At 36.4% G+C, this 23,583-nt stretch overlaps 1 protein-coding gene across 1 annotated transcript in view; it reads left to right on the forward strand.

Moving 5' to 3' along the window:
• ubash3ba (ubiquitin associated and SH3 domain containing Ba) overlaps positions 1–23,583 on the forward strand; it is a 51,141-nt gene that overhangs the window by 22,989 nt on the left and 4,569 nt on the right. Inside the window, exons 2-13 of the mRNA XM_001923850.8 lie at positions 8,521–8,574; positions 11,077–11,263; positions 13,410–13,608; positions 13,807–13,976; positions 15,183–15,391; positions 18,148–18,298; positions 18,383–18,500; positions 20,517–20,639; positions 20,739–20,831; positions 20,968–21,112; positions 21,284–21,390; positions 21,509–21,618. Of these exons, the coding sequence (XP_001923885.3) occupies positions 8,521–8,574; positions 11,077–11,263; positions 13,410–13,608; positions 13,807–13,976; positions 15,183–15,391; positions 18,148–18,298; positions 18,383–18,500; positions 20,517–20,639; positions 20,739–20,831; positions 20,968–21,112; positions 21,284–21,390; positions 21,509–21,618 (1,666 nt within the window). The remainder of the gene's footprint in view (positions 1–8,520; positions 8,575–11,076; positions 11,264–13,409; positions 13,609–13,806; positions 13,977–15,182; positions 15,392–18,147; positions 18,299–18,382; positions 18,501–20,516; positions 20,640–20,738; positions 20,832–20,967; positions 21,113–21,283; positions 21,391–21,508; positions 21,619–23,583) is intronic.

Consider the following 23,583-nt stretch of genomic DNA (forward strand, 5'->3'; position numbering starts at 1 on the left):
ATATATATATATATATATATATATATATAATGCAACATTTATTTTAGGGTTTATAGGTTAATTAGATTAACCAGGCCAGTTTGGGTAATTGGTATACCCAGATGGAATCTGCACATGCAGAACTCTTCTGATTTCTGCAGATCTTTAGCCCATCATGGTCTATTTCTATACTTGTGTAAATTTATATTTATTTGGTTTTTAACTTATTTTCAGTAATATTATTGTCTAATATGAAAATGTTTATTTGATTTATTTTCATTACAGTTTTTAAAGTAATATTTTTTTATCTTTTAGTTCAGGGGTGCTCAACCTTGCTCCTGGAGATCGACCTTCCTAAAGAGTTCAGCTCCGACCCTGATCAAACACACCTGAATCAATTAATGAGGACCTGAACAGCACTTGATTATCATAGGCAGGTGTGTTTAATATGGGTTGCAACTGAAATCTGCAGGAAGGTCGATCTCCAGGAACAGGGTTGGTTAGCCCTGTTTTAGTTGATCTATTATATGAGAGAATTGGGCCCAATCCTAATGCTAACTCTTAGCCAATTCTAACTCTTGTATAGCAGTACCACAGCATTCTGTCACTCGATGACACTAGTATACCCTGTCAGAAAAGTCTTGTGGCTGAATGATCTTTTTACAGTGTCTGCTATATTTTTAATGTTGTTTTTTGTGTGTTCACATAGATGAATATGGCCACGGTGTAAATGCACAGTACAGTTATGATCTTATTGCCACATTAGATCATTATAATGACATGATATTGTTGCCTTCAGTAATTTTCCTGTAGATATAAAATAAATAACGCAACTGGAATAACTGCAGCAGTCGCGATCATCTGATGTCATATTAAGCGAGAGATTGCGATGACATATGATGACTTGTGCTGATGTTGTAGTGCTGTCCCATTTCTTAGGGATACATTTTGAAGCCCTTCCCCTTCACACTTTGTTTCAAGGGCCAAGGGAAAGGGGTAGAGGTACAAAAATAGAATTGGAATTGGGCCTTCCTTTGTTTTCCAAATAAGTGGATCTAATTGGATTTGCATTGCAAACCTTAAATATAAGTAATATAAATAAAAATATAAGAATAAGTAAAAATGTAACTTTTTATTTCATATGTTAAGTTTTTAGTTACGATACTCACAAAATCAATCCACAAATGAAATGCCTGGAGATTCTGTCTAGCCCTAGTAATTAGGCCAGTCAGTCGAGAAACAATATTGCTTAAGAGACCTTAAAATGGTTTTAAAAAACAAATAAAACGGCTTTTATCCTAGCCGAAATAAACAAATAAGATTTTCTCCAAAAGAAAAAATATTATAGGAAATACTGTGAAAAATTCCTTGCTCTGTTAAAAATCATTTGGGAAATGTTTAAAAAGAAAGAAAAAAAAAGCCTAATAATTTTGACTTTAACCCAATATATATTTAATATTTAACTAATAATAATAATAATAATAAAAGATTTTGGTTGTTTTCGTTCTCTAATCTGATATGAGTAGTGCATGTCGACTGTTTCTCAAAAACAAAAAAAGTACTGGTTTGTATACAGTAAATTTCAGCTTAAAGTCTCTAGAAACTACACTGGCTTTTTGATTGTCTAATGAAATGTGAGTATTCTTGAAGTGTGCACAGAGGACACCCGTTTTTTTTCATCTGTGTATGTGCGATTTATGTGTGGGTGGGCGTTGTGCTGTGTTGAGCAGAATGGGAATACATGCTAACTTGCTCCTCTGTAAACAGGAAGTGACTATTTCCCCATAGAGTTTGGAGATTGGGCCAAAGCAGTGAGAGAATGATGGAGAAAATATGCACAGACACTGACTTAGACTCTTATTCCGTGTGCATGTTACACATCTTAAACCCTTCCTCTAACAAAAATGTTATAGAGACGCATGAAAAAAAAAAACGAGATGAGAAAGAGAGAGGCGTCTTTTTCATAAATGAAGAGTCATATTCAACAAAACCCACGCACAAAAGCACACCCAGACAAATGTGTTCCCTGGACCAGGCTCTTCATCCCTCCCGAATGCTGCACAGGAAATACAGGTTATAAATAAATCATTGAGTTCCTGCCTGGAGCACTGACCAGAGGGGAAGGGAGGAGGAGATGGCCTGTAACACAATACAGACACGCATATATATATATAGGGGCTGATGGACAATCAAACAAGTAAAGTGTGTTTGAGTGTGTGTCTATGTAGGACCCTGGATGCAGAACTATTTTTACATATTTTCATTATACAGATCAAATGTTTGTGTTTAGGAGTATAGGAGTTGTTATATACTGTGTGTGTGTGTGGCCTCACTTGTGTGTTTGTGAATGTATATGTGATGAACGTGCTGTGTGTGGGTGGTGTGATGTCTTGAAAGTGTAATCGTAGAGTTTGTTAATCCCTTTAAATGTTTGTTTTGTTTAAAATAGGTCAAATTTCTCACACAATTACGAACAGACAAGTAAAATATTAAATTGTGATATATATATATATATATATATATATATATATATATATATATATATATATATATATATATATATATATATATATATATATATATATATCACAATTTAATATTTTTCTTGTCTGTTCGTAATTGTGTGTGTGTATATAATATATATAATTTTTTTTTTTTTTTGGAGCAAAAAAGTACATCCAAGATAGAAGTTGGTATTTGCATAATATATATAAGTGTAATGTGTATATTTATGTATTCATGTATAAATACACACACACACAGTTTGGGTCTGCTGCTGTAGAAAGAGAGAGAAAATAAAACTTTTGAAGTGGTTTCTTACCTATACATGACAACCGCCCTTTCTGGGTTAAACAGATCTGAAACCTGTATCATATTCCTTGTCAAAGTTTAAATGGCATCGTAATAGACGTTTAATGAACATCATTGTCATTTCATGAATATCATTTGGGGTTTGGACTGAATTTTTTTTTTTTAACAATCATACAAGTCTTTAACAGGTCCACCCTGTTCTTTAACTCCAGTCCTACTTCGAATGTCTTCAGTTGGTATTTCCTTAACAAAAGATTCTGTTGTAATTCCTTTACATATTAACTTGCATATAAACAAAAAGTTTCCTTGTGGTGTTTTTTGCGTTTTAAAGGGGATTTTGCTGCTATAACAATACACATCTTGTACAGTTACTTGACACCCCCTTTTTGTACATTTTTATAAAACACACCTCGTGTGATTGAAGCAATCTTTCTGCACTGGGATATTTAAAAGGGACTATCTTTTATTTTATTTTTAGACTCTCACAACCAATGATACATATGTGAATGCGTGACTGCACAGGCATCTGAACTTGATCATGCATGTATGAAAGTCTGAATATGTGTCTCACCATGCTTGGATGTCATAAACTATGCCATATGGTGTGTGTGTTCATGTCCGGAGTTTGTGTGTGCGTGTGATTATCCAGTCTTTGAACACAGTTTGGCAATACATACAGTACATGGTTCCTCATACGCTTTTAGCTTGTGAATGTATACATGGCATGTGTGGATCTTTGCAGTGTTTTTGGGGGTAATTGTGCATATATGTTTATACATTCATAGCCATATGGCCGTGCATCATGGGCTTCCCCATCCCAGCATGCTTTGTGGCTCTGGGCCCTGAGGGCTAGCTGGCTTGATGACCATATTCTCTGGGAAGCCTAACTAAATATAGAGTAATTGAGCGCTGTGCGGAGACTGTGAACTGGATTACTACACACAAAAATGCATACACTGGTGACTTTTGCAGTAATTATTTATTTTTTTTAAATATAACCAAGGATGCTAAATGCATGAAAAAGTAGCGCATGAATATAATCCTGAACATGAAACGATGTATAAATGTAAATATGATAAATATGTACTGTATCTATTGCAAATTACAAATTCTGAGCTACACTTGTCTACCACAAAATGATTTGATTTATTTTGTTGAAGTGAAGGTCGGGCTTGTGAAGAAACTGCAGGGCCGTTTGTGTAGTGGTGAATTGGGTAATTTAATCGTAGCAGTGTGAAAATAAATATGAATAATCATAAATAAATTTGAACACTCATACATTTAGACATTTAACATTACTCTAATTTTGTATGTGTGTGTATATGTAAATGTATGTGTATACACTCATCGGCCTCTTTATTATGTACACCTGTCCAACAGCTAGTTTACGCAATTTTTCTAATCAGTCAGTCACATGGCAGCAAGTCAATGCATTTAGGTTTTTCAGACATGGTCAAGATGATCTGCTGCAGTTCAAATCGAGCATCAGAATGGGAAAGAAAGGTGATTTAAGTGACTTTGAACGTGGCATGGTTGTTGGTGACAGACGAGCTGGTCTGAGTTTTTCGTAAACTGCTGATCTACTGGGATTTTCATGCACAGCCATCTCTAGGGTTTACAGAGCATGTTGCGAACAAGAGAAAATATCCAGTGAGAGGCAATTCTGGGAGCACAAATGCCTTGTTGATGGCACAGGGGAATGGCCAGACTGGTTCGAGCTGATAGAAAGGCAACAATAACTCAAATAACCACTTGTTACAACTGAGCTATGCGGAAGAGCATCTCTGAATGCACAACATGTCAAACCGTGAGGCGGAGGGGCTACAGCAGCAGAAAACCACACCGGGGTGCCACTTGTGTCAGCTACGAACAGGAAACTGAGGCTACAATTCCCAAAGGCTCTCTAAAATTGGACAAAAGAAGATTGGAAAAATGTTGCCTGGTCTGATGAGTCTCGACTTCTGCTGCAATATTCAGATGGTAGAGTCAGAATTTTGGGTTAACAACATGAAAGCATGGATCCATCCTGCCTTGTATCAACGGTTCAGGCTGCTGGTGGTGGTGTAATAGTGTGGGGGATATTTTCTTGGCACACTAGTACCAATTGAGCATCATGCCAACGCCACAGCATACCTCAGTATTGTACCTCATGTCCATCCCTTTATTACCACAATGTACCCATCTTCTGAAGGCTGCTTCCACACCATGTCATAAAGCGTGAATCATCTCAGACTGGTTTCTTGAACATGCCAATTAGTTCACTGTTCACAAATGGCCTCCACAATTACCAGATCTCAATCCAATAGAGCATTTTTGCCATGTGGTGGAACGGGAGATTCTGCAGCATCTTTGTGATGCTATTATGTCAATATGGATCAAAATCTCGAAGGAATATTTCCAGTACCTTATTGAATCTATGCCACAAGTGTTGATGCAGTTCTGAAGGTAAAAGTGGGTCTAACCCTGTACTAGTTAGGTGTACCTAATATAATGGCCAGTGAGAGTATGTTTATGTATATTTGTGTTTTTATATTGTGTATATGAATTATTTGTATTAAAAGTTTGAGGCAAAGTTTCTGACATTTGAAACGAGTAAAAAAAATGGATTGAATCAACTGTTTTCTGTAAGATCATGCGACACTGAAGACTGGATAAAAGAGCCTTAAAAATGCTCAGTTTTGTCATCACGTTACCTTTAAAAAAAACACAACCTATAATATAGTTTTATTACCATATTGTCCTATACCTACTACTTTTCAACTGTTATTTATACTTTATTATACTTTTATGATGCAGACTCTTTAACATTTGCAACAACAAGCAGAATTGGATCCAGTAAACATTAAGGTTTGTTTGCTTGTGATGCTTTGATACAGTACATTGTCTGATAAGTATAGTGTGATCAGCAAAGGCTTCCTGTACTTTGAACAATCCGCATAATCTGCATTTCCCTGATCTCTGACGTGTGACTTCTCTGTTCTTGAGTCTTGTCATTGCCTTTTTTGTTAGGTGTGAGAAAAGCACGTCTATAGCCTCGTAGTCAAATGTCACTCTGGTTCATTCGTAGTATTTCCCATATCAGTTTGTGAATCACTTTTTCCGATCCTGAGCTAGTGGAAACTGAATGTCGGCGGTCACGTGAGACTGAATGCGTCTCCACAGCAGTTTGTATTTCCACTAAATACTCATCACTTATCAAAAAACTCAGCTTTTTGTAATTTAGTTTGTTTGTTTTTTCTGCTTTCTTCAAACCTCAGGCTGCGTTTTCAGTTTGACTGCAAGTTTTCAGACAGATCCGTTTCCCCTGAGAGTCAGTCAGACTGTGTGATTTTTAGAGCTTTTATAAAAAGACACTAATTAGATTTAGAGGATAATTTAATTGGCTCATGAAAAAAAAAGCCTTCGAGATGTCAGCTGACACACGAGGAAATGACATAGTGCGTTTAGCGTGACCTTAGATTGGATTAGATGTCGTTTTGCAGTATAGATGTGAACCGAGGAAATATTATCATCCTACACATGAGAAGATTATGTAATTATCCCCACCAATAATGGACTTCTTCAAGCTGTGTGTGTGCGCGCATGAAATAGAGAGGCCTTGCACAAATAAAAGGGGGTCTGACTGTGACTTTGTGAAATTATTGTTCTGTATAGGTGTCAGATAGCTTTTAATTACGCCTTTGAGTTCTGTATGATGAAAAACCAAGAATAAAGGAGAACTCAAGACAGAGAGGAGACTGTGGGGAGCGTTTTATGAACTGAGAGAGACAGCGACATTTCCTTTTTCATCACAGTTTTCAAACCACAGACCAAGAGATATTATTTTCCACACTGATCTTTTTAAGGCAGACACCTGCTAAATGAGTCGGGCTGGGTGTACATTTGTGAAATGCAGTGGTGGTAAATTTAGAGGGTGTTTCTTTCACTCCTGAAATATAGCATACACTCAAAAAAAAAAAAAAAAAAAGATTACTGCTGCTTGTCTCAACTACTTATTTAAAATGAGATACAACAACACAATTCTTGTCATTTCTTTGGTCAATTTATTTGTTTTATGTTCGGTCCACTTAAATTTGTAAACCAATAAGTTCACTTAAGCGTTTTGTGTTGGTCCAACTTCTGGGTTAGGGGATTTGTAGTTTGTTGTGGGATTGATTTAAGAGAGGGAAATGTTGACAATAAAAGTAATATAAGGTGTTGAAAGTTAATACAACGACTTGTAAGAGTTTAATCTTCACTTTATTTCGAAGATTTTGAAGATTTTTATGTAATGCTTTGAGTTTTGAGATTACCACCTTGCTAAAGCGCCCATGCTTCGGGTGTTGGCAGCTTAATTTACACAAAATTGGTTTGTTGCTTTGCTCAGTGAGCAATAACTGTCCTAAAATGCGTCTCAATCAACTGTAACTCATGAAATATGCTTAAAATGGCTGTTTTAGTTCATTAAGGATAACTTTAAATAAAACTAAGAGACTTTGAAATGTTCAACACATAGTAGACATGCATGATATTATCAGACCTTTGAGTTTAAGTAAAAATAAAAACTATAAAATAAACTTTTATTTGATAAAATCATGTTGGATCGACTCGATTGCATTTAATTGTGTAAATAGTCTTTTAGCTGTTGCTAAATAAATTTATTAAATTTAAATAGATTTTGTCCAATGAGTTATTTTTTTAAGTTAAGTGTATATTATGTACCGTTTAAACTTAATTAGGTCGGTGTGCTTTTTTAAAAAGGTTCACTTCACCAAACCTGCATTTATCTGCAATGAAACAATAAAAAAACATTAAATATTATTATTATTATTATTATTTAATTACAAATGTTTATTTGTGTTAGACAAAATGGTAAGAAAACGTTCATGTGACTTGATCAGAAAAATTTATTATTTTAAATAAGTGTTTAAGAAAAATATTACAGATTGAATTTTTTTTCAGTTATTGTAACATTACGATTTCTGTAGGTACCCTTTTAAAAAAATTACTTCTTGTATTTATCAATATAAATTTGTCAATACATTTTTAGATTTTTAGGTATTTTATTTTTTGTTATTTATATTTTATTTTTATATTTTTAAATAAAAATGATAGGTGACAGTAAACTAATTTGGCACACATAATTTTTTTTTATTGTTGTTTTGTATTAAATTTAAAAAATATTATATTTATTAAAATACATATTGTATACATAATAAAAAATATTCCTATTTATAGATAATTGTACTTTCTTCGTGCGATAAAGATCTCTATATCTAATACCTAAACTTTTGAGGAATATTACTCATCCTTTTATTGCTCCCAGTGTATGCTTCAACTCTTATAGGTTGCTTTGGCTCATATGACCCTCTTTAAAATAATCTGCAAAAGTAAGCCTCTTTAATATTCATAAATGTCCATAAATAAGTGATTATCCAGCTTTCCCAGTGATGTTCAGGAGACGGTCTAGACTCTTATCACAGAGCTTGCTTAGCCTGCATAAGTGTGATTTCATGCACGATAAACCATATATTCTTAAACCGAGATGTGGACTACTGAGGAACATCTCTGAGAAATCAGATCTCTGAGAAAACTCCTTAGCACTAATGTACTGATAAACATCCTCCGGAAAGAAGGCCATTGATTTTGTGACCAGTACAGCAATTGAGCTGATCTCTCTCTCTCTCTCTCTCTCTCTCTCTCTCTCTCTCTCTCTCTCTCTCTCTCTCTCTCTCTCTCTCTCTGTTACAGGCTAAAAGCTCTGGTTTCGACTGGGGGCAGAAATGTACAAGCAGCCTGTGACTGGTGAGTTTTGCATGTGCACACACACCCACACACAGACACGTATGCACATGAACCATGTTGTGCCCTGAGCCACACACACTCTCTCTGAGCTTTAAAATGGTAATGCGTTTTATTCTAGAATCATTACATTAGACCTGATCACTTATACAGATGAAATCAGCTTCACGTTGTAATGGTTTACTGCTGCCCTCTGGCGGTGGGGAATTGGAAATGTGTTTACAGCTGATCTGTTTAAGGGATGGTACACTCCAAAACGAAAAAGCTCCCAATATGTACACATCATTACATTTAACTGAGTGGTTATACGCCTTTATTGGTTTCTTTCTTCTGTTGAACACAAAAGAAGATATTTTGAAGCTGGAAACTTGTAACCATTGGCATTCAGACACTATAGAAGTGTCAGCTTTTCTCGAGAGGAAAGAAAGCCATACAGGCTTGGATCAAGTAAAGCATGTTAGAGATAAAATAATTTTCATTTTTGGTAGAACTCTTCCTATAAAAAAAAAAGATATGTGCTTGAGTTCCACTGAAGTTGAAAAGGGTAAAAGACAACCAACAAACTACTAGTTATCATAAAAAAAAATATTATTTGGTATTTAAAACATTTCATATACAAAATGCTTATATATGCTAGTGATCAATTATTTAGGTAAATCTGCACTAATTTGCATACATTTCTAGCACAAAAATCTGAACATTGGATTAAGTCAGGTTTAAACTTTAAACCTGACTTTTTAGGTCTTTTTAGGTCACAGTTTTTTTTAATTTTTTGTTGTTGAAACGTTCGAGTCAAAAGTTTCTAAAGAAGGTTATCTTTCTTTCTCATCACTCCATAATTAGAAAAAAATTCTAGCCAGAAATAAACACCTTTGTAGAATCAAATATCCCTCATGAATAACCTTCAGAATATAAATGAGTTAAACTGCTGCTGTAAGTGCTGCTGAAGTGGAGATTTAAGGCTTAGTACATGGGGAAAAACTTCACAAAATTTTCCCAATCCCAATTTTACCCCTTAGCCCTTTTCCTTAACCAATTCCCAATTTGAAGGTGTAGGGCTAAGGGGAAGGGCTAGATAGCCCTTGAAACAGAGATGTGTCAGGACCCCACTCGAAACCAAGGAGCATGAACATTTCCCAGAATACACCAACGGCTGCAAACGGAAGTCAGGAGATCCACAAATTAGTATTTTTGTCACTATTACAAATTTTTACAACGAACAAACCACCATGCTTTAAAAAACAACAACACCAAAATAAAAACGCTAGATAATTTCACTATTTATAATGCATAATCATAACTCCTGTACAGTAGTCCCACATCATTCTGTCACTCGATGACACTCGAATACCCTGTCAGAAAAGTCTAGTGGCTGGGAATGAGCTTTTTCACAGTGTCCGCTAAATGTTATGTTTTATTAGTGTGTTTACATAGATGAATATGGAAACTGTGTATATGCACAGTATAGTTATGATCTTATTGCCACATTATATCATTATGATAACATGATATTGTTGCCTTCAGTGATTTCCTGAAGAAAAATAACAAAAAATAACGTAACTGGTATAACTACAGCAGTCGTCATCATCGATCCCATATGAAGTAAGAGATTGCAATGATGACCTATGAAGACGTGTAGGTGCTGTTGTGGTGTCCCATTTCCTAGGGATTAAATTTGAAGGGGTATGGGTAAAAAATTTAATTGGGATCAGTGTTGGGTTACTTTTAAAAAGTAATCGATTACAAATGACTGATTATTACACAAATTGTAATCTGATTACTTCATGTAAAAAGTAATCAAATTAATAATTACTTTACTTTGAAGTTGCTTTTAAAACGTATAAAATATACCTTTGAAAATACAAAATAATACTGCAGCTCTTTTGATAATTTAATATTCTCTGAAAAACATTGCAATGGGTTGATCACAGCAGCTTTACATGTTCAAAAGAGCTAAAGAGATAGTTCGCCCAAAACTTAAAATCCTCTCATTATTCACTTTTTCCAAAATTCGAGTTAAAAGCAGTCGACAGTTTTTAGACTGGACATAGACTGACTTTCACAACAAGATTTTAGTTTTTACGCTCAATGAAATCAAACTAATGTCAGTATTTCCACCTAAAGAAGCAACCTCTCTCAACAGCAACTTTTTCATCTTGCGTTCTCCAACAATTTTAAAGCGCATGATTAACTGATGCTGCAACAGAAAATTTAAAAGAAGCATTTGATTTTTCTTAATATTATATTTGTAACGCAATTACATTGACTTTTGCAACTGTAATCAAATTACATACATGTGAAGTGTCATTTGTTACATTACTGCTTTCCACAAAAATGTTATGAGTTCTACAGTAACGTGTTACTGTTATCCATTTACACCCAACTCTGATTGGGATTGGGCGATAGTCTGCAGTGCCTTGCTTTAACCAAAAGTGAAACTGCTGCACATCTTTTCATAATATCTTGGCAAAGCATCAGACATGACATAATTGACTGTTTCCGCAGGTTGTTCTCCCATGTGGATGATCCGTTTCTGGATGATCCTCTGCCCAGGGAGTATGTGCTTTACCTGAAGCCCAGCGGTCCTCTCCTTAACCAGCTCTCCAACTTCTGGCAGCAGAGTCGCATCACATGCGGCAAGAACAAAGCCCACAACATCTTCCCTCACATTACCCTCTGCCAGTTCTTCATGGTTAGAGCGCTTTATCAACATATTCAGTCAAATATGTGTCTGTATTAGCACTGTTCTTCAGTGGTATGTGGGATAGTTCACAGATTGAATTTCTGTCAACTTTTTATCATTCTTGTCTTGTTCCAAAGCTGTATAAATCTATTTTAGCTGTTAAACATAAGAGAAGCTTTGGAGAATGTTAATCACGGCTCTGTAAGGGCCGGGACACATCAAGCTGATGCCAAACAATTAGCAAAAAATGAAACCCAACTGTGTTCAAGTCAAGTCAAGCTTTATTGTCATTCCGCTACATGTGTGGACATACAGAGGTGTCTCACAAGACAACGGTGCTACATAATTTATTCATAAATACAAATGCAAACAAAACACTGGACTAATTTAAAAAAAATATATGCATAAGTAACATGTACCAAAATGCTTGAACATCCCAAAGAGACAAAAGCTGACTGAAACAAGAGCCATGTTCTGCACCTGTGCAAGAGGATGTGTCTTTCTGCTATGTGTGGGCAGTTTTCTCATCTTGCAAAAAGTAAATCAAACTTTCAACATGGACAAACAAAACAAACAAAGCAGCATTGTAGTACCATTATTACAGTAGGTGTCACTCACATCCGAAGGATTCACTCTTGCTAATATGTCTGATAATATAATATTCCATATCATTTGCAATTTTTTGAGAAATGTAGCAAAATTATAGCCAGCCTCTTTCTGAACTTTCGTGGCTTTAAATACTTGCTTGTTATGTACCTTCACGATGTCACACACATGCTCTCATCCGATCTGATTTGTTGCTGAATAACCGGTCAGAGCGCTTTCTTCAGCCGATGGCTGCTCCAATGTTAACCGGATTAGGGGTGATGTGTAGAATTCACGTGTGGAATACACACACGCACATCACGGTCATTTCGCTTTTCCTGAACCTTTTGATTTTGGACATACAGAAAGCGACTCGCATCCATCTGCCGCAAAAATGTTATAAAAATTCAGAACATCACGTGATGTCTGCAGAAGCTGTGTTTGGAGGATGCAAGCAGACATTATTATCACTGTGACTGCCCTGGCTCAAAACCGCTTGTCTGCAAGGTACAGTACGTGATATACAGACATACACACATACACGAATGAACGTTATGAAAATGATAGTTTGATGTACACTTGACGGTTCACTTCTGCTATTTGGCACTATTGCATTCATACCAGAAGTGAACCGGAGCAGAGTTTGCGTGAACTGTTCCCTAGACCACATCTTTCAGGTGGACTCTGGTACGGTTCGTGGGTGTGCACCCGAGTTCAGAAGACACGTTCACACTAGCTAAACCTACCGTTGTCTGACGTCAAACAAACCTGAGTGCGGACCAAAAGTGCTACTATGAAAGCACCCCATGTCCCCCTTACTGTTTTATCAGTCGCATCACTAGCTGTTAGCATCACTCTTCCATTTCAGTTATCATGAAACAAATGACACAACACATAATAGCTGCATCTGAAAGCTCTAAAATGAAGCCAGCGTTCTAAGCCAGGGACTTCAAGAGACATCAAAATCCAAATTCATCTTTACTTCGAGTCTTGGTAGCTACCGAGGCAGCTTAGATTTGTTCTTTGCTGCCCTCAATTTTCCACAATTCTGTGCATTCCATTAAAATTTTTATAAATAATTTTTGTAAATTTTTGACCAACATTTTCTACTTTTATTGGCATTTCTAAGAAGAAATGAATATTGTAGTAAGCAAATATTCCCTTAGAAATTCACCATAGCTTTTTCTATTTTGTTGTACATGATCAAATTATGTTGTCTTCGTAATCGGTCTGAAATCAGTTTGATGAGATGCCTCTGCTTCCAGAGTCTCTGGCTGACAGGACGGCAAAGCAACAGGTTAGCTGCCTAAGCTTTTGGTTGGAAACACAGCCTTGATCATGGCCTTCTACATCCTCCAGTTGTTAATTTTGTTGATCGCAGCCCTTTATGTCGCTGTTGGTTTGCTTAGATTACTTCACATTTAGTAATGATCTAAACGCAACCAGGAAAATGGGGAAATTGTTCTCCGGGAACTAGGCCTGGTGTTCTTGTAACTACCCTGTGTACTGTAAAAGCCCTTTATGTTATGTTGCATGACTGTAGGACTGTGTCTGTCTCCTGTACCTGTAGTGTGCAGATGGTAAAGTGGATGCTCTGGGTGAAGCTCTGCAGACTGTGGTGGGCAACTGGAAAGGCCGTTTCCCCTCCCCGCTCCCCCTGGAGTTCTACTCATCCTCAAACTTCATTGGCCTCTTTGTGGAAGAAAAGGTGGCTGAGGTGATTAAGAGCTTCGCTGCAGACTTTGCTACTGAAGCAGCTTCCAAAGCAGGTGTGTGTGTGTGTGTGTTTGTTATTGGCATGACTCCCTGTAAATAATGATGACACGGTGGAGCAATAGTCTTCAAGCATCCTTCTTACCTCTTGCAATTCAATTAAAATCTCAGTGCGCTTTATAAACACGAAAGAAAATCTGTCTTGTATTGCCGAAGAGTTTGTTCAATGTAACATCATTTCTTTTTCTATGTAGATGTTCACGTGGAGCCCCATAAGAAGCAGCTCCATGTAACCCTGGCCTACCACTTCCAATCCAATCATCTTGCATCTTTAGAAAAACTTGCCAAAGGTGTAGACATAACTCTGGGCTGTGACTGGCAGACTGTGCTCCTCTCACGGGACATCCGATTCGCCAATCATGAGGTGGTCTAATTGTTGTCATCCATTATTTATTTTGATAACTTCCTGTAGCTGTGTTTCTCAACCACATTTCTGGAGGACCACCAACACTACATGTTTTTGAGGTCTCCTTAGTCCGTCAACAGCCATTACAGGTCTTTCAGTCTCTGCTAATGAGCTGATGATCTGAATCAGGTGTGTTTGGTTAAGGAGACACGGAAATGTGTAGAGCTGGTGGTCCTCCAGGAACGTGGTTGAGAAACACTGTCTGATAGGGTCAAGCGTTTTAGCATTTACTTATTAACAAGTAAAAGTGAGAGATCCATAGTGCAATTTATGAGCTTTAATAAATAGAAAAGCACACATCAATCATGTGACATTTTTTGGTTGTACGTACATTAATTTACAATATATTTACCTAAGAAAGTACTGTTAAAATAAAGTAGTGTCATGGGTTAAGGTTCGATTTAGAGGTAGATTCAGGGTTAGTATCTAGTTATTACCCAAGTCGTATAATTACTGAGATAAATGCATAGTATAAAGTGATACCCAAATATTGTTCAAAATATACAACAATACTACTGTTTATTAATGATGTAACTTAGATGTTTTCATTCCAATATAAATTATAAATGATTAAATCATTTCAGTAATTCAGGGGGGCCAAGTCGGAGCACTCACTCTGGTCCCCCGGAAATTCCAAATTGAACCAAAACACTCCATTACAATTGGCTAAAGATTGACAAGGAAAATTCCGGATATTGCAACCTTCAGAACCTGGGAAGTTAAAAAAAAAAATAAAAATAATCATCACTCTGTCTCCTCTCCACCAATTAACTGATGTGTGGAGTTTGGCACAATTTGGCTGCCGCCAGGTCATCCATGTGAATGAGGAGACCTTCTTAATAAAGGGTGATGCTTTATTTTGGTTAGAGATTATAAGTAACTGGGCAATTAGTTGACAAGCAGCAGTCATTAGAGTATCAGTAGATCTGCTTAATATCTGATAACACATTATTTTGACAATACTCCAAAAGTCTGGATGTAAATGTCATTTTATTTTACTAAATTTAACCTAACAATCTTCTTATTCTCTTAGCTGACATTTAAATACAATTAACCATAGAGAGATAGAGACACACTTCATGAGTTTATCACAGATACATTTGATTCAAATTCTGCTGTTGATAATGCTGGATGATTAATGTTTTCATATCTGTGTGTTTGAAGACCCTGCGGGTAATGTACCCCTATGTGCCTCAGAATGATGATGAACTGGAGCTGGTGCCCGGTGACTTCATCTTCATGTCGTCTATAGAGCAGACCACTGCCAGTGAGGGCTGGGTCTACGGGACCTCTATGAGCACAGGGTTATCTGGGCTACTGCCAGAGAACTACGTCAATAGGGCAGATGAGTGTGACACTTGGGTATCTCATGGGTAAGATGAACCATGAAAGAACTAAAGCTAGTTGTTCATTACTGTTCAAGTTTTTTATGATCGGATATATTGCTTAATATACATTATGAATGATTGTGAAAATGGGGCGTCACGTTGGCACAGTGGGTAGCACAATTGCCTCACAGCAAGAAGGTCGCTGGTTCGAGCCTCAGCAGGGTCAGATGGCATTTGTGTAGAGTTTGAATGTTCCCCCGTGTTCACGTGGGTTTCCAGCGGGTGCTCCGGTTTCCCCCACAAGTCCAAAGACATGCAGTATAGGTGAATTGGGTAAGCTTAAATTGTCCATAGTGCATGTATGTTTCCCAGTGATGGGTTGCAGCTAGAAGGGCATCTGCAGCGTAAAACATATACTGGATAAGTTGGTGGTTCATTCCAATGTGGCAACCCCAGAGTAATAAAGGGACTAACCGAAAAGAAAATGAATGAATTGTGAAAATGTTTGTGATTCTACAGAAGATTGCCCTGTGTGCCATTCTACTTTGCTGCTGAGGAGTAAATGATGTCTGCAGCACAAACCGATGACGCATGTCGCTCAAAAATGATATAAAAGTCACATGAAATCCGACATAACCGTTTACACTGTGGTCGCATTGCAAAACATCAGATCCATGTCTGATTTAAGACTACATATGAAAATGGCAAAAATCTGAAGTAAAAGATTAGATTCCATGCGGTTTGGGCTGTTCACACTGTCATCACCTGAGTCGCATGAGGAAAAAGCCAGATTCGGGCCCCATTTGGCTGCAGTGTGAATGTAGCCTTAGCTACGTTTTAAGGAATATTCATTTATTCATTTTCTTGTCAGCTTAGTCCCTCTTTTACTCCGGGGTCGCCACAGCGGAATGAACAACCAACTTATTCAGCACGTTTTTACGTGCTTCAGCAACCCATCTCTGGGAAACACACACACACGTTTGTTTTTGTGAAAATTGGGGACATTACATAGTTTTCCATTCATTTTATACTGTCCAAACCGTATAATATATTACCCTCACCCCACCCCTAAACCCAACCGTCACAGGAGACTGTGTGCAGCTTTACTCTGATTAAACTCATTCTGTAGGATTTATAAGCATTTTGAGAAATGAGGACGTCACCAATGTCCTCATATTTCACCTCCTTTTTGTAATACCTGTGTCATACCCATGTCATTATACAGATTTGTGTCCTGATATGTCACAAAAACATGTACACACACACATACTCTACGAACATTTTAGCCTACCCAATTTACCTTTACCGCATGTCTTTGGACTGTGGGGGAAACCGGAGGAAACCCACGCGAACGCAGGGAGAACATGAAAACTCCACACAGAAACGCCAACTGAGCCAAGGTTCAAACCAGCGACCCTGCAACCTTCTTGCTGTGAGGCGACAGCACTACCTACTGCGCCACTGCGTCACCCCTAAGGAATATAATATGAAAGTAAATATATACTTGAACTATTTTGACTAATGTATTTTTGAAAGGTGGCTCAGTAAGCAAAAGAAGGTTCTTTCAGAAACATTTGAAAATCTTACTTTAAACATTAGATAGTTAGTGTAGTGTCGAGTTGTCATGAGTCTGTAGTCAGGGATGGGCAAAAATACTTTGAAATGTATTTTTAAATAAAATACTTAATACCTCAATTTTTCATGTACCAAAACAAACTATTAAATACAGCAGTATCAAAATAAAATACTACAAAATATTTTTAGACAAGAGTATATCATTTCTTCAAAAAACTTTTTTTTTATCAATAGGCATATTCAATCAATCTCTTCACTGTTAAACTGACTTCAAGTAAATATTGTTTGGTAACAACAGCTTTTTTTCAGAGCAAATTTAAGTGCGCCACTGTAGGACTTGTTTTTATGTTGTTTGTCTTATTTTATTGGCATCTACATCAGCAATTCCAAATCCAAAACCACTATTATATGTGCAGTTTACTCATTCTCTGAAGGTTTTTCAGTTCTCCTTCACCTGGAAAAGTCTCCGTTTACCCCTTAGGGAACACCAGTACACCATCTTTAGCTGTCTTATTATTCTAAAGTTTATCTGAATGTCCACTCGCAGCACTGAGACTGAGAATGATTGATTATGTGCTGAAGGCTCCACATGTTCTTAAGGACTGATATTTTATTCCATCTAATTTCTTAAGCAAAAATACATAACTTTCATCCACGATACAAGCATTGATCACCTTCGTAATCAATTTTCTGTTCTGACCTCAAGCTTAGGCAAATAACTGAGAAGGCAAGAATCTGGGGCCACATTTTTAAGATGTCATCGTGTGTAGACTTCTTACAAAGTATTTTACATTATTCGGCGCCAATAGCCTAGTGGTTAGTGCGTCGACACATAGTACCGAGGTGTTCGTAGCGATCCGAGTTCGATTCCCGTCTCGAGGTCCTTTGCTGATCCTTCCCCTGTCTCTGCTCCCCACACTTTCCTGTCTCTACATCTCCACTGTCCTATCAATAAAGGTGAAAACCCCTAAAAAAATTATAAAAAAAAGTATTTTACAGTATTTTATGAATAAAAAAATACAAGACCCTTAAGTATTTTGATACAAAATAATAAATCATTTTTATAAACCCTATGAAATATAAACTACAAAATACTATTTTGTATTTAAAATAAGTATTTGAAATACTTGTGTCATAAATGCTGCCCATCCCTGGCAGTAGTGACAGCATGATGAAAGCATTTTCTGAAATGTTTACTCTTAACTAATGTCGATCTACTTTTTCAGGTCATTCTCTTTCCTTAATGGAACCCCCCCATCCAATATTAGGGGTGCAATGGGTGGGCTTTTTCTTGACCAGCACTTGGACGGTCGTCTTTTTGATGACCCTATGCCGCTGGATTCCCCCAATCTTAGTGTGATATGTCAGCCTATGCAGGTAGAACACTTTAGGAGAAATGCTGTCTTATTGTGAGTTTTCATGTGTGCTTTTATTCAAGCTATTATTTCTGATTCGTTATAGATGCTGCGCCCCAATCAGTCTCTGTTGCCTAAGAGGACTCTGTTTGTGTGTCGCCATGGTGAAAGAATGGATGTAGTGTTTGGGAAACATTGGATCACTCAGTGCTTTGATGCCAAAGGTCTGAGTTCAGCTTTTCAAATCAGTTCTTTAACTTCTTCCCATGACCAATAAAAGTTTTAAAAGTGAATCTTTATATTTAGCTCTGAGGAATTTCTTCAACTATACACTCACTGGCCTCTTTATTAGGTCCTGCTAGGTTGCAGTTTGGACCTCACATTGCTTTCAGAATGCCTTAATTCTTTGCAGCTAGAAATATCCTGCTGATAATTTGATCCATATTTACATGATAGCATGATGCAGTTGGTGTCTGCACATGATGATATGAATCTCCTTTTCTAGACCTTCCCAAAGGTGCTCTAGTGCAGTGTTTCTCAACCACTTTCCTGAAGGACCACCAGCTCTGCACATTTTCCATGTGTCCTTAACTAAACAGCCTGATTCAGATCATCAGCTCATTAGCAGAGACTGAAAGACCTGCAATGGGTGTGACAGACACAGGCGACATCCAAAACATGAAGTGCTGGTGGGCCTCCAGGAATGTGGTTGAGAAACACTGCTATAGTGGATTGAGATATGGTAGCTGTAGAGGACATAGGAATTTAGTGAACTCCATACCATGTTCAAGAAAGCAGTTATAATAACAAATTTGATCATTTGAGCTTCGTGATGTAGTGTTTTTCTAATAGTAGTAGCCATAAGAGGACATAAGTAGATCATAATGGGATGTACATGCTCAGAAAAACAATACTAATACTGGCAAATCACTACCAGCAGCAGCCTCGATACAAAGCCTTAACCAAATTCTGACCATGCTATCTGAATATCACAGCAAAAATAAAGACTCATCAGACTGGGCAACCTTTTGTCTGTCTTATGTTGTCCATTTTTGATGAGTATGTTTGAATCGTTGCCTCAAATTTCTATTGTTAGCTGCCAGGAGTGGATCTGCTGCTGTAGCTCATCTGATTTAAGGTTCGACATGTTCTGGAGCCAGTCTGGCCAAACTGATCTACCTTTTCACCTTTTGCATCAGCCAGTACTCAGAACTGCTACTTATTAGATGTTTTTCCTCTTTCGGACCATTCTCTGTAAAAATTCTAGTAGCACAGCAGTTTCTGAAGTACTCGGACAAACCTGTCTGACACCAGCAACCTTGCCATATTCAAAGTCAGCTTTCTCCCATATATTGATGCTTGTTTTGAATTTCAGCAGGTCATCTTGACTAGGCATGGGACGATAACAATTCGAGGTATATCGCGGTTTGGAAATTTCAAGGTTTTAAAACCGTCAAAATTTTCCGCTATACTGTACCATTCCTAAGGTATGAGTAAGAATTTGTTTTTAGGACAGCAATATCTCCAACAGAAAAGATCTCCAAAAGTTTCCATTTGAAATTGTAAAAAAAAAAAAAAAACTGTGTTTTTGAAACAAATAAAGAAAGCAGAAGTCTATAATTCATTTCGATTACTGCTCCAAAATAATTAAAATGCTTCTCAAATTAAAATATGTGTTGTACAAAGTGGAAATTTTTTTTTGTTGTTTTTTTTACCCAGAAATTAAAAAAGAACATATTTTAGGGCAGTAGTTTCCATACTGTGATACCGTGAAACAGTGATGTTTATATCTAAGGTTATCACACCATCAGAATCTTATATCGGCCCATGCCTAGTCTTGACCACATCTACATGTCTAAATACATTGTTGTTGTCATGTGATTAACTAATTAAAATTATTAAATATTTTGCATTAATACACAGTTAAACATGTACAGTTGTGCTTAAAATTTTAGCTATGTTTTTGTTTTGTGCTATATGTAAGCAAAAATATCCTGCTGAGGACAACATTAAATAAAAAAATGACATACAGTTTGTTAGATCTCTCTTATTTAGTAAAAAATATTAACTTTTCAACGTATACTTCGAGGAGTATGTAAACTCTCGAGCACAACTGTATACCTAATAAAGTAAGTCGATAAAATGAAAGTAAAAATAAGGAAGTCATGAACATTCATTTTGAGAACCCTGTTAATGTTTAATAGTTATAAATGAGTGTTCTTGTTTTGTTTATTGAGCAGGTCGATATGTGCGGTCAAACCTCAATATGCCTCTGAGTCTCCCAGCGAGGAGTGGTGGGTATAGAGACTATGATAAAGACTGTCCTATCACTGTGTTTGGATCCACACAGGCTCGCCTAGTCGGTCAGTCCCACATGACTGTTAAATATGCATTTAGAGCAAAAATTTATTTTCAAATTGCCAACAGACTTGTATTTACTTAATGTGTGCTATGCATTTCAGGGGAGGCTCTTTTTGAAAGTCACACAGTGGTGGACTTTGTATACTGTTCTCCATCTCTGCGCTGTGTGCAAACAGCACATAATATCCTCAGAGGTAAAACACCTTTATTCTTTCATCTTTCTTTTTATTCCTTCAGGAATTACTTTGTACTTCATTAACCATGGCAGAGTTCACCGCTAAAGCAGTTTCTGCCCATGCTTCTTTCTAAATCATGGACTTTCTGTCTTAGGTCTTCAGAAGGATGGCAAGACTAAGATCAGAGTTGAGCCAGGTTTGTTTGAGTGGACTAAATGGGTGTCGGGTACCTCATTACCTGCCTGGATCCCTCCTACAGATCTGGCAGCTGCTAACCTTAGTGTGGATACAACATACAGGTATGTTATTATTATACATTCCCTCAACTATATATCCTTTTTTGCTACAATATTTGATTGTACTTTTGCTTATTGATAGTGTTATCGGTTGTCTACATTTGTTTTCTTAAGCAACTTCCTGCAATTAAATGGACATTTTATTTATTATCAAGTTGTCTTGTTCCTCTCCAGACCTCATATACCCATCAGTAAACTGACTGTGTCTGAATCTTATGAAACTTACATCAGTCGCAGCTTCCAAGTGACTCGTGAAATACTGTCGGAGTGCAATAATCTGGGTAGGTCATCGGTGTGGGTACTTTTGCAGATTTGTTATCTAAATCTATGCTCATCTGAATGTTGTATGCTTTAAGAAGCTCTCTGTTTTTTATAAACTGTTGTTCTGATGTCAAACAGGAAATACAGTGCTGATTGTGGCCCATGCTTCCTCTCTGGAGGCTTGTACAAGGCAGATACAGGGACTGACCCCACAAAACTCTAAAGACTTTGTGCAAGTGGTCAGAAAGGTAAGAACAATAGTGCATTTTTAAATAAATGTTTCATTTAAATTTTTTAGGAATGTGAGCGTATAAAATTTAAATACAGACAGACAAAAATATTAGTCAAATACAGATGATGTTTAAACAATTACAAAATTACTTGAATTTAGAGTAGGGTTGCCAAGTCTGTGTAACAAAACGAACCCAATTTTGACTAAATAGATACAGCCATATATATTAGGCTTCTGTCGGTAATACATTTTCTTGGTTATTTTTTAAAGCATTTATCACTATATATAGTAAGTAAAAATATTACTGCTATCAGGTAAAATAACAAAAGAGACTAGTGAATTGCTTTTTTTGTATTTACATGTTCAGAGTAAATATTTCCTATTAATTAAATAGCAAAAGGATAATAAAGTAGAATACAGTGCTCAGCATAATTAAGCACACCCCATTTAGAAAATTATTATTTTTATCCATTTCTCAGTGAATATGGGTAATATATATTAGTGCCTTTAAACAAAACAGACTTATTAAACCGATATATTTAGTAATGTAATATTTTAGTCGCCAAACATCTTTAGAAATAGAAATTTATAAATATAAATTTATGCAAAATATTGGATAAATAAATTACAAACTACAACATTTTATTTATTTTTTTGGTTCTCATTTTGCTCTTTTTAAAAAATGTATTTAATATTTTTTTAACCTATGCATTTTGGTGTACTAATTTTGGACTTTTTTTTGTCAGATAAGCTCCAGATTTGACTATGGTACTGAATAGTCTAATGTATATGCACAAATATAAAATTGTAAAGCTTCCTATAGAAAATATTAATTTAAATGAGAGATTTGTGAGGAGTGTACTGAGCACTGTATGTAACACTATACAATTTAGTCTCACGTTAGTTAATGCATTTAATTCAACTGTGAGAAATAGCCATATTGTAGATAAATGCTAAAGTTAATAAATAATACAGCAGAACTGTATTAGTTATTAACTAATATATGACTTTAGTACATTAACTTGATTGCAATGTCAATATTTAATATCATTAACTGTACAGTTAATGAACAAAAGGGAACAAAAGGGTCACATAATTCTCAATGTCATGGGCCAGATTAACATGTGAAAATGTTAACGTTTGGAAGTAAATTACCTTTTACAGTAAGTCTTCAGGCATTCGGTGCTGTTATGAAAAACGAGTGTAAAGGGCACCCATGATGAAAACTTTTGTAAGTTGTTTGGACAGAACTGTGTGCAGGTACAGTTTGTCCACACTCATATTGGGGTGATAATATATACAATAAGACAATAAGTCTCTTTTTTTAATTTACCTGATGTTAAAATAGGATCCAAATCCCTCCCATTTTGTGGCCCACTGCAACGTGATTTAGGAGTGCGGTTTCCCCGCCCACCGAATTGATAGATAGCATCTCCATAGTAATGCGTATAATCATATCAACTAGACAGGACGTGCGTAAAGCAACTGGGATTAAAAGATCTGTTCAGCTCTCTATGATCATCACACTTTCTAACACATTGTGTGTGACTCATCGACGCAGAAAGGCTTGAATTAACTGTAGTTTTTCTCATAAACGTTATGTGAAATCTGCTTCCTTCATGTCTGTCTCTGTGCAGTTTATGTGACACACTCTGACAGGCACGAGGGAGCGGTGGGCGGGGAGGACTAACATTAAAGGCACAGGCAACAAAAACAGCTACAAGATGCTCAGAGCGGAAAATTCCAATATTATGAAAGGTTTAATTAATAATCTTATAGTATTTTGAGCTGAAACTTTACAGACACATTCTGGAGACAGAAAAGACTTATCTAAAATCTTGAAAAAGGGGTAATATTTTCCCTTTAAATACAACAATCTGAAAACTCCTAAAAGGCACTATAATATGAAATAATTGATAATAGGAAATTATTCACAGTATTTTAAGTGCCCACTATATCAATATTGTGCATGAAAATCAGC

The sequence above is a fragment of the Danio rerio genome, chromosome 5 (genome assembly GCF_049306965.1).
Source record: "Danio rerio strain Tuebingen ecotype United States chromosome 5, GRCz12tu, whole genome shotgun sequence".
NCBI classification, from domain to species: Eukaryota; Metazoa; Chordata; class Actinopteri; order Cypriniformes; family Danionidae; genus Danio; species Danio rerio.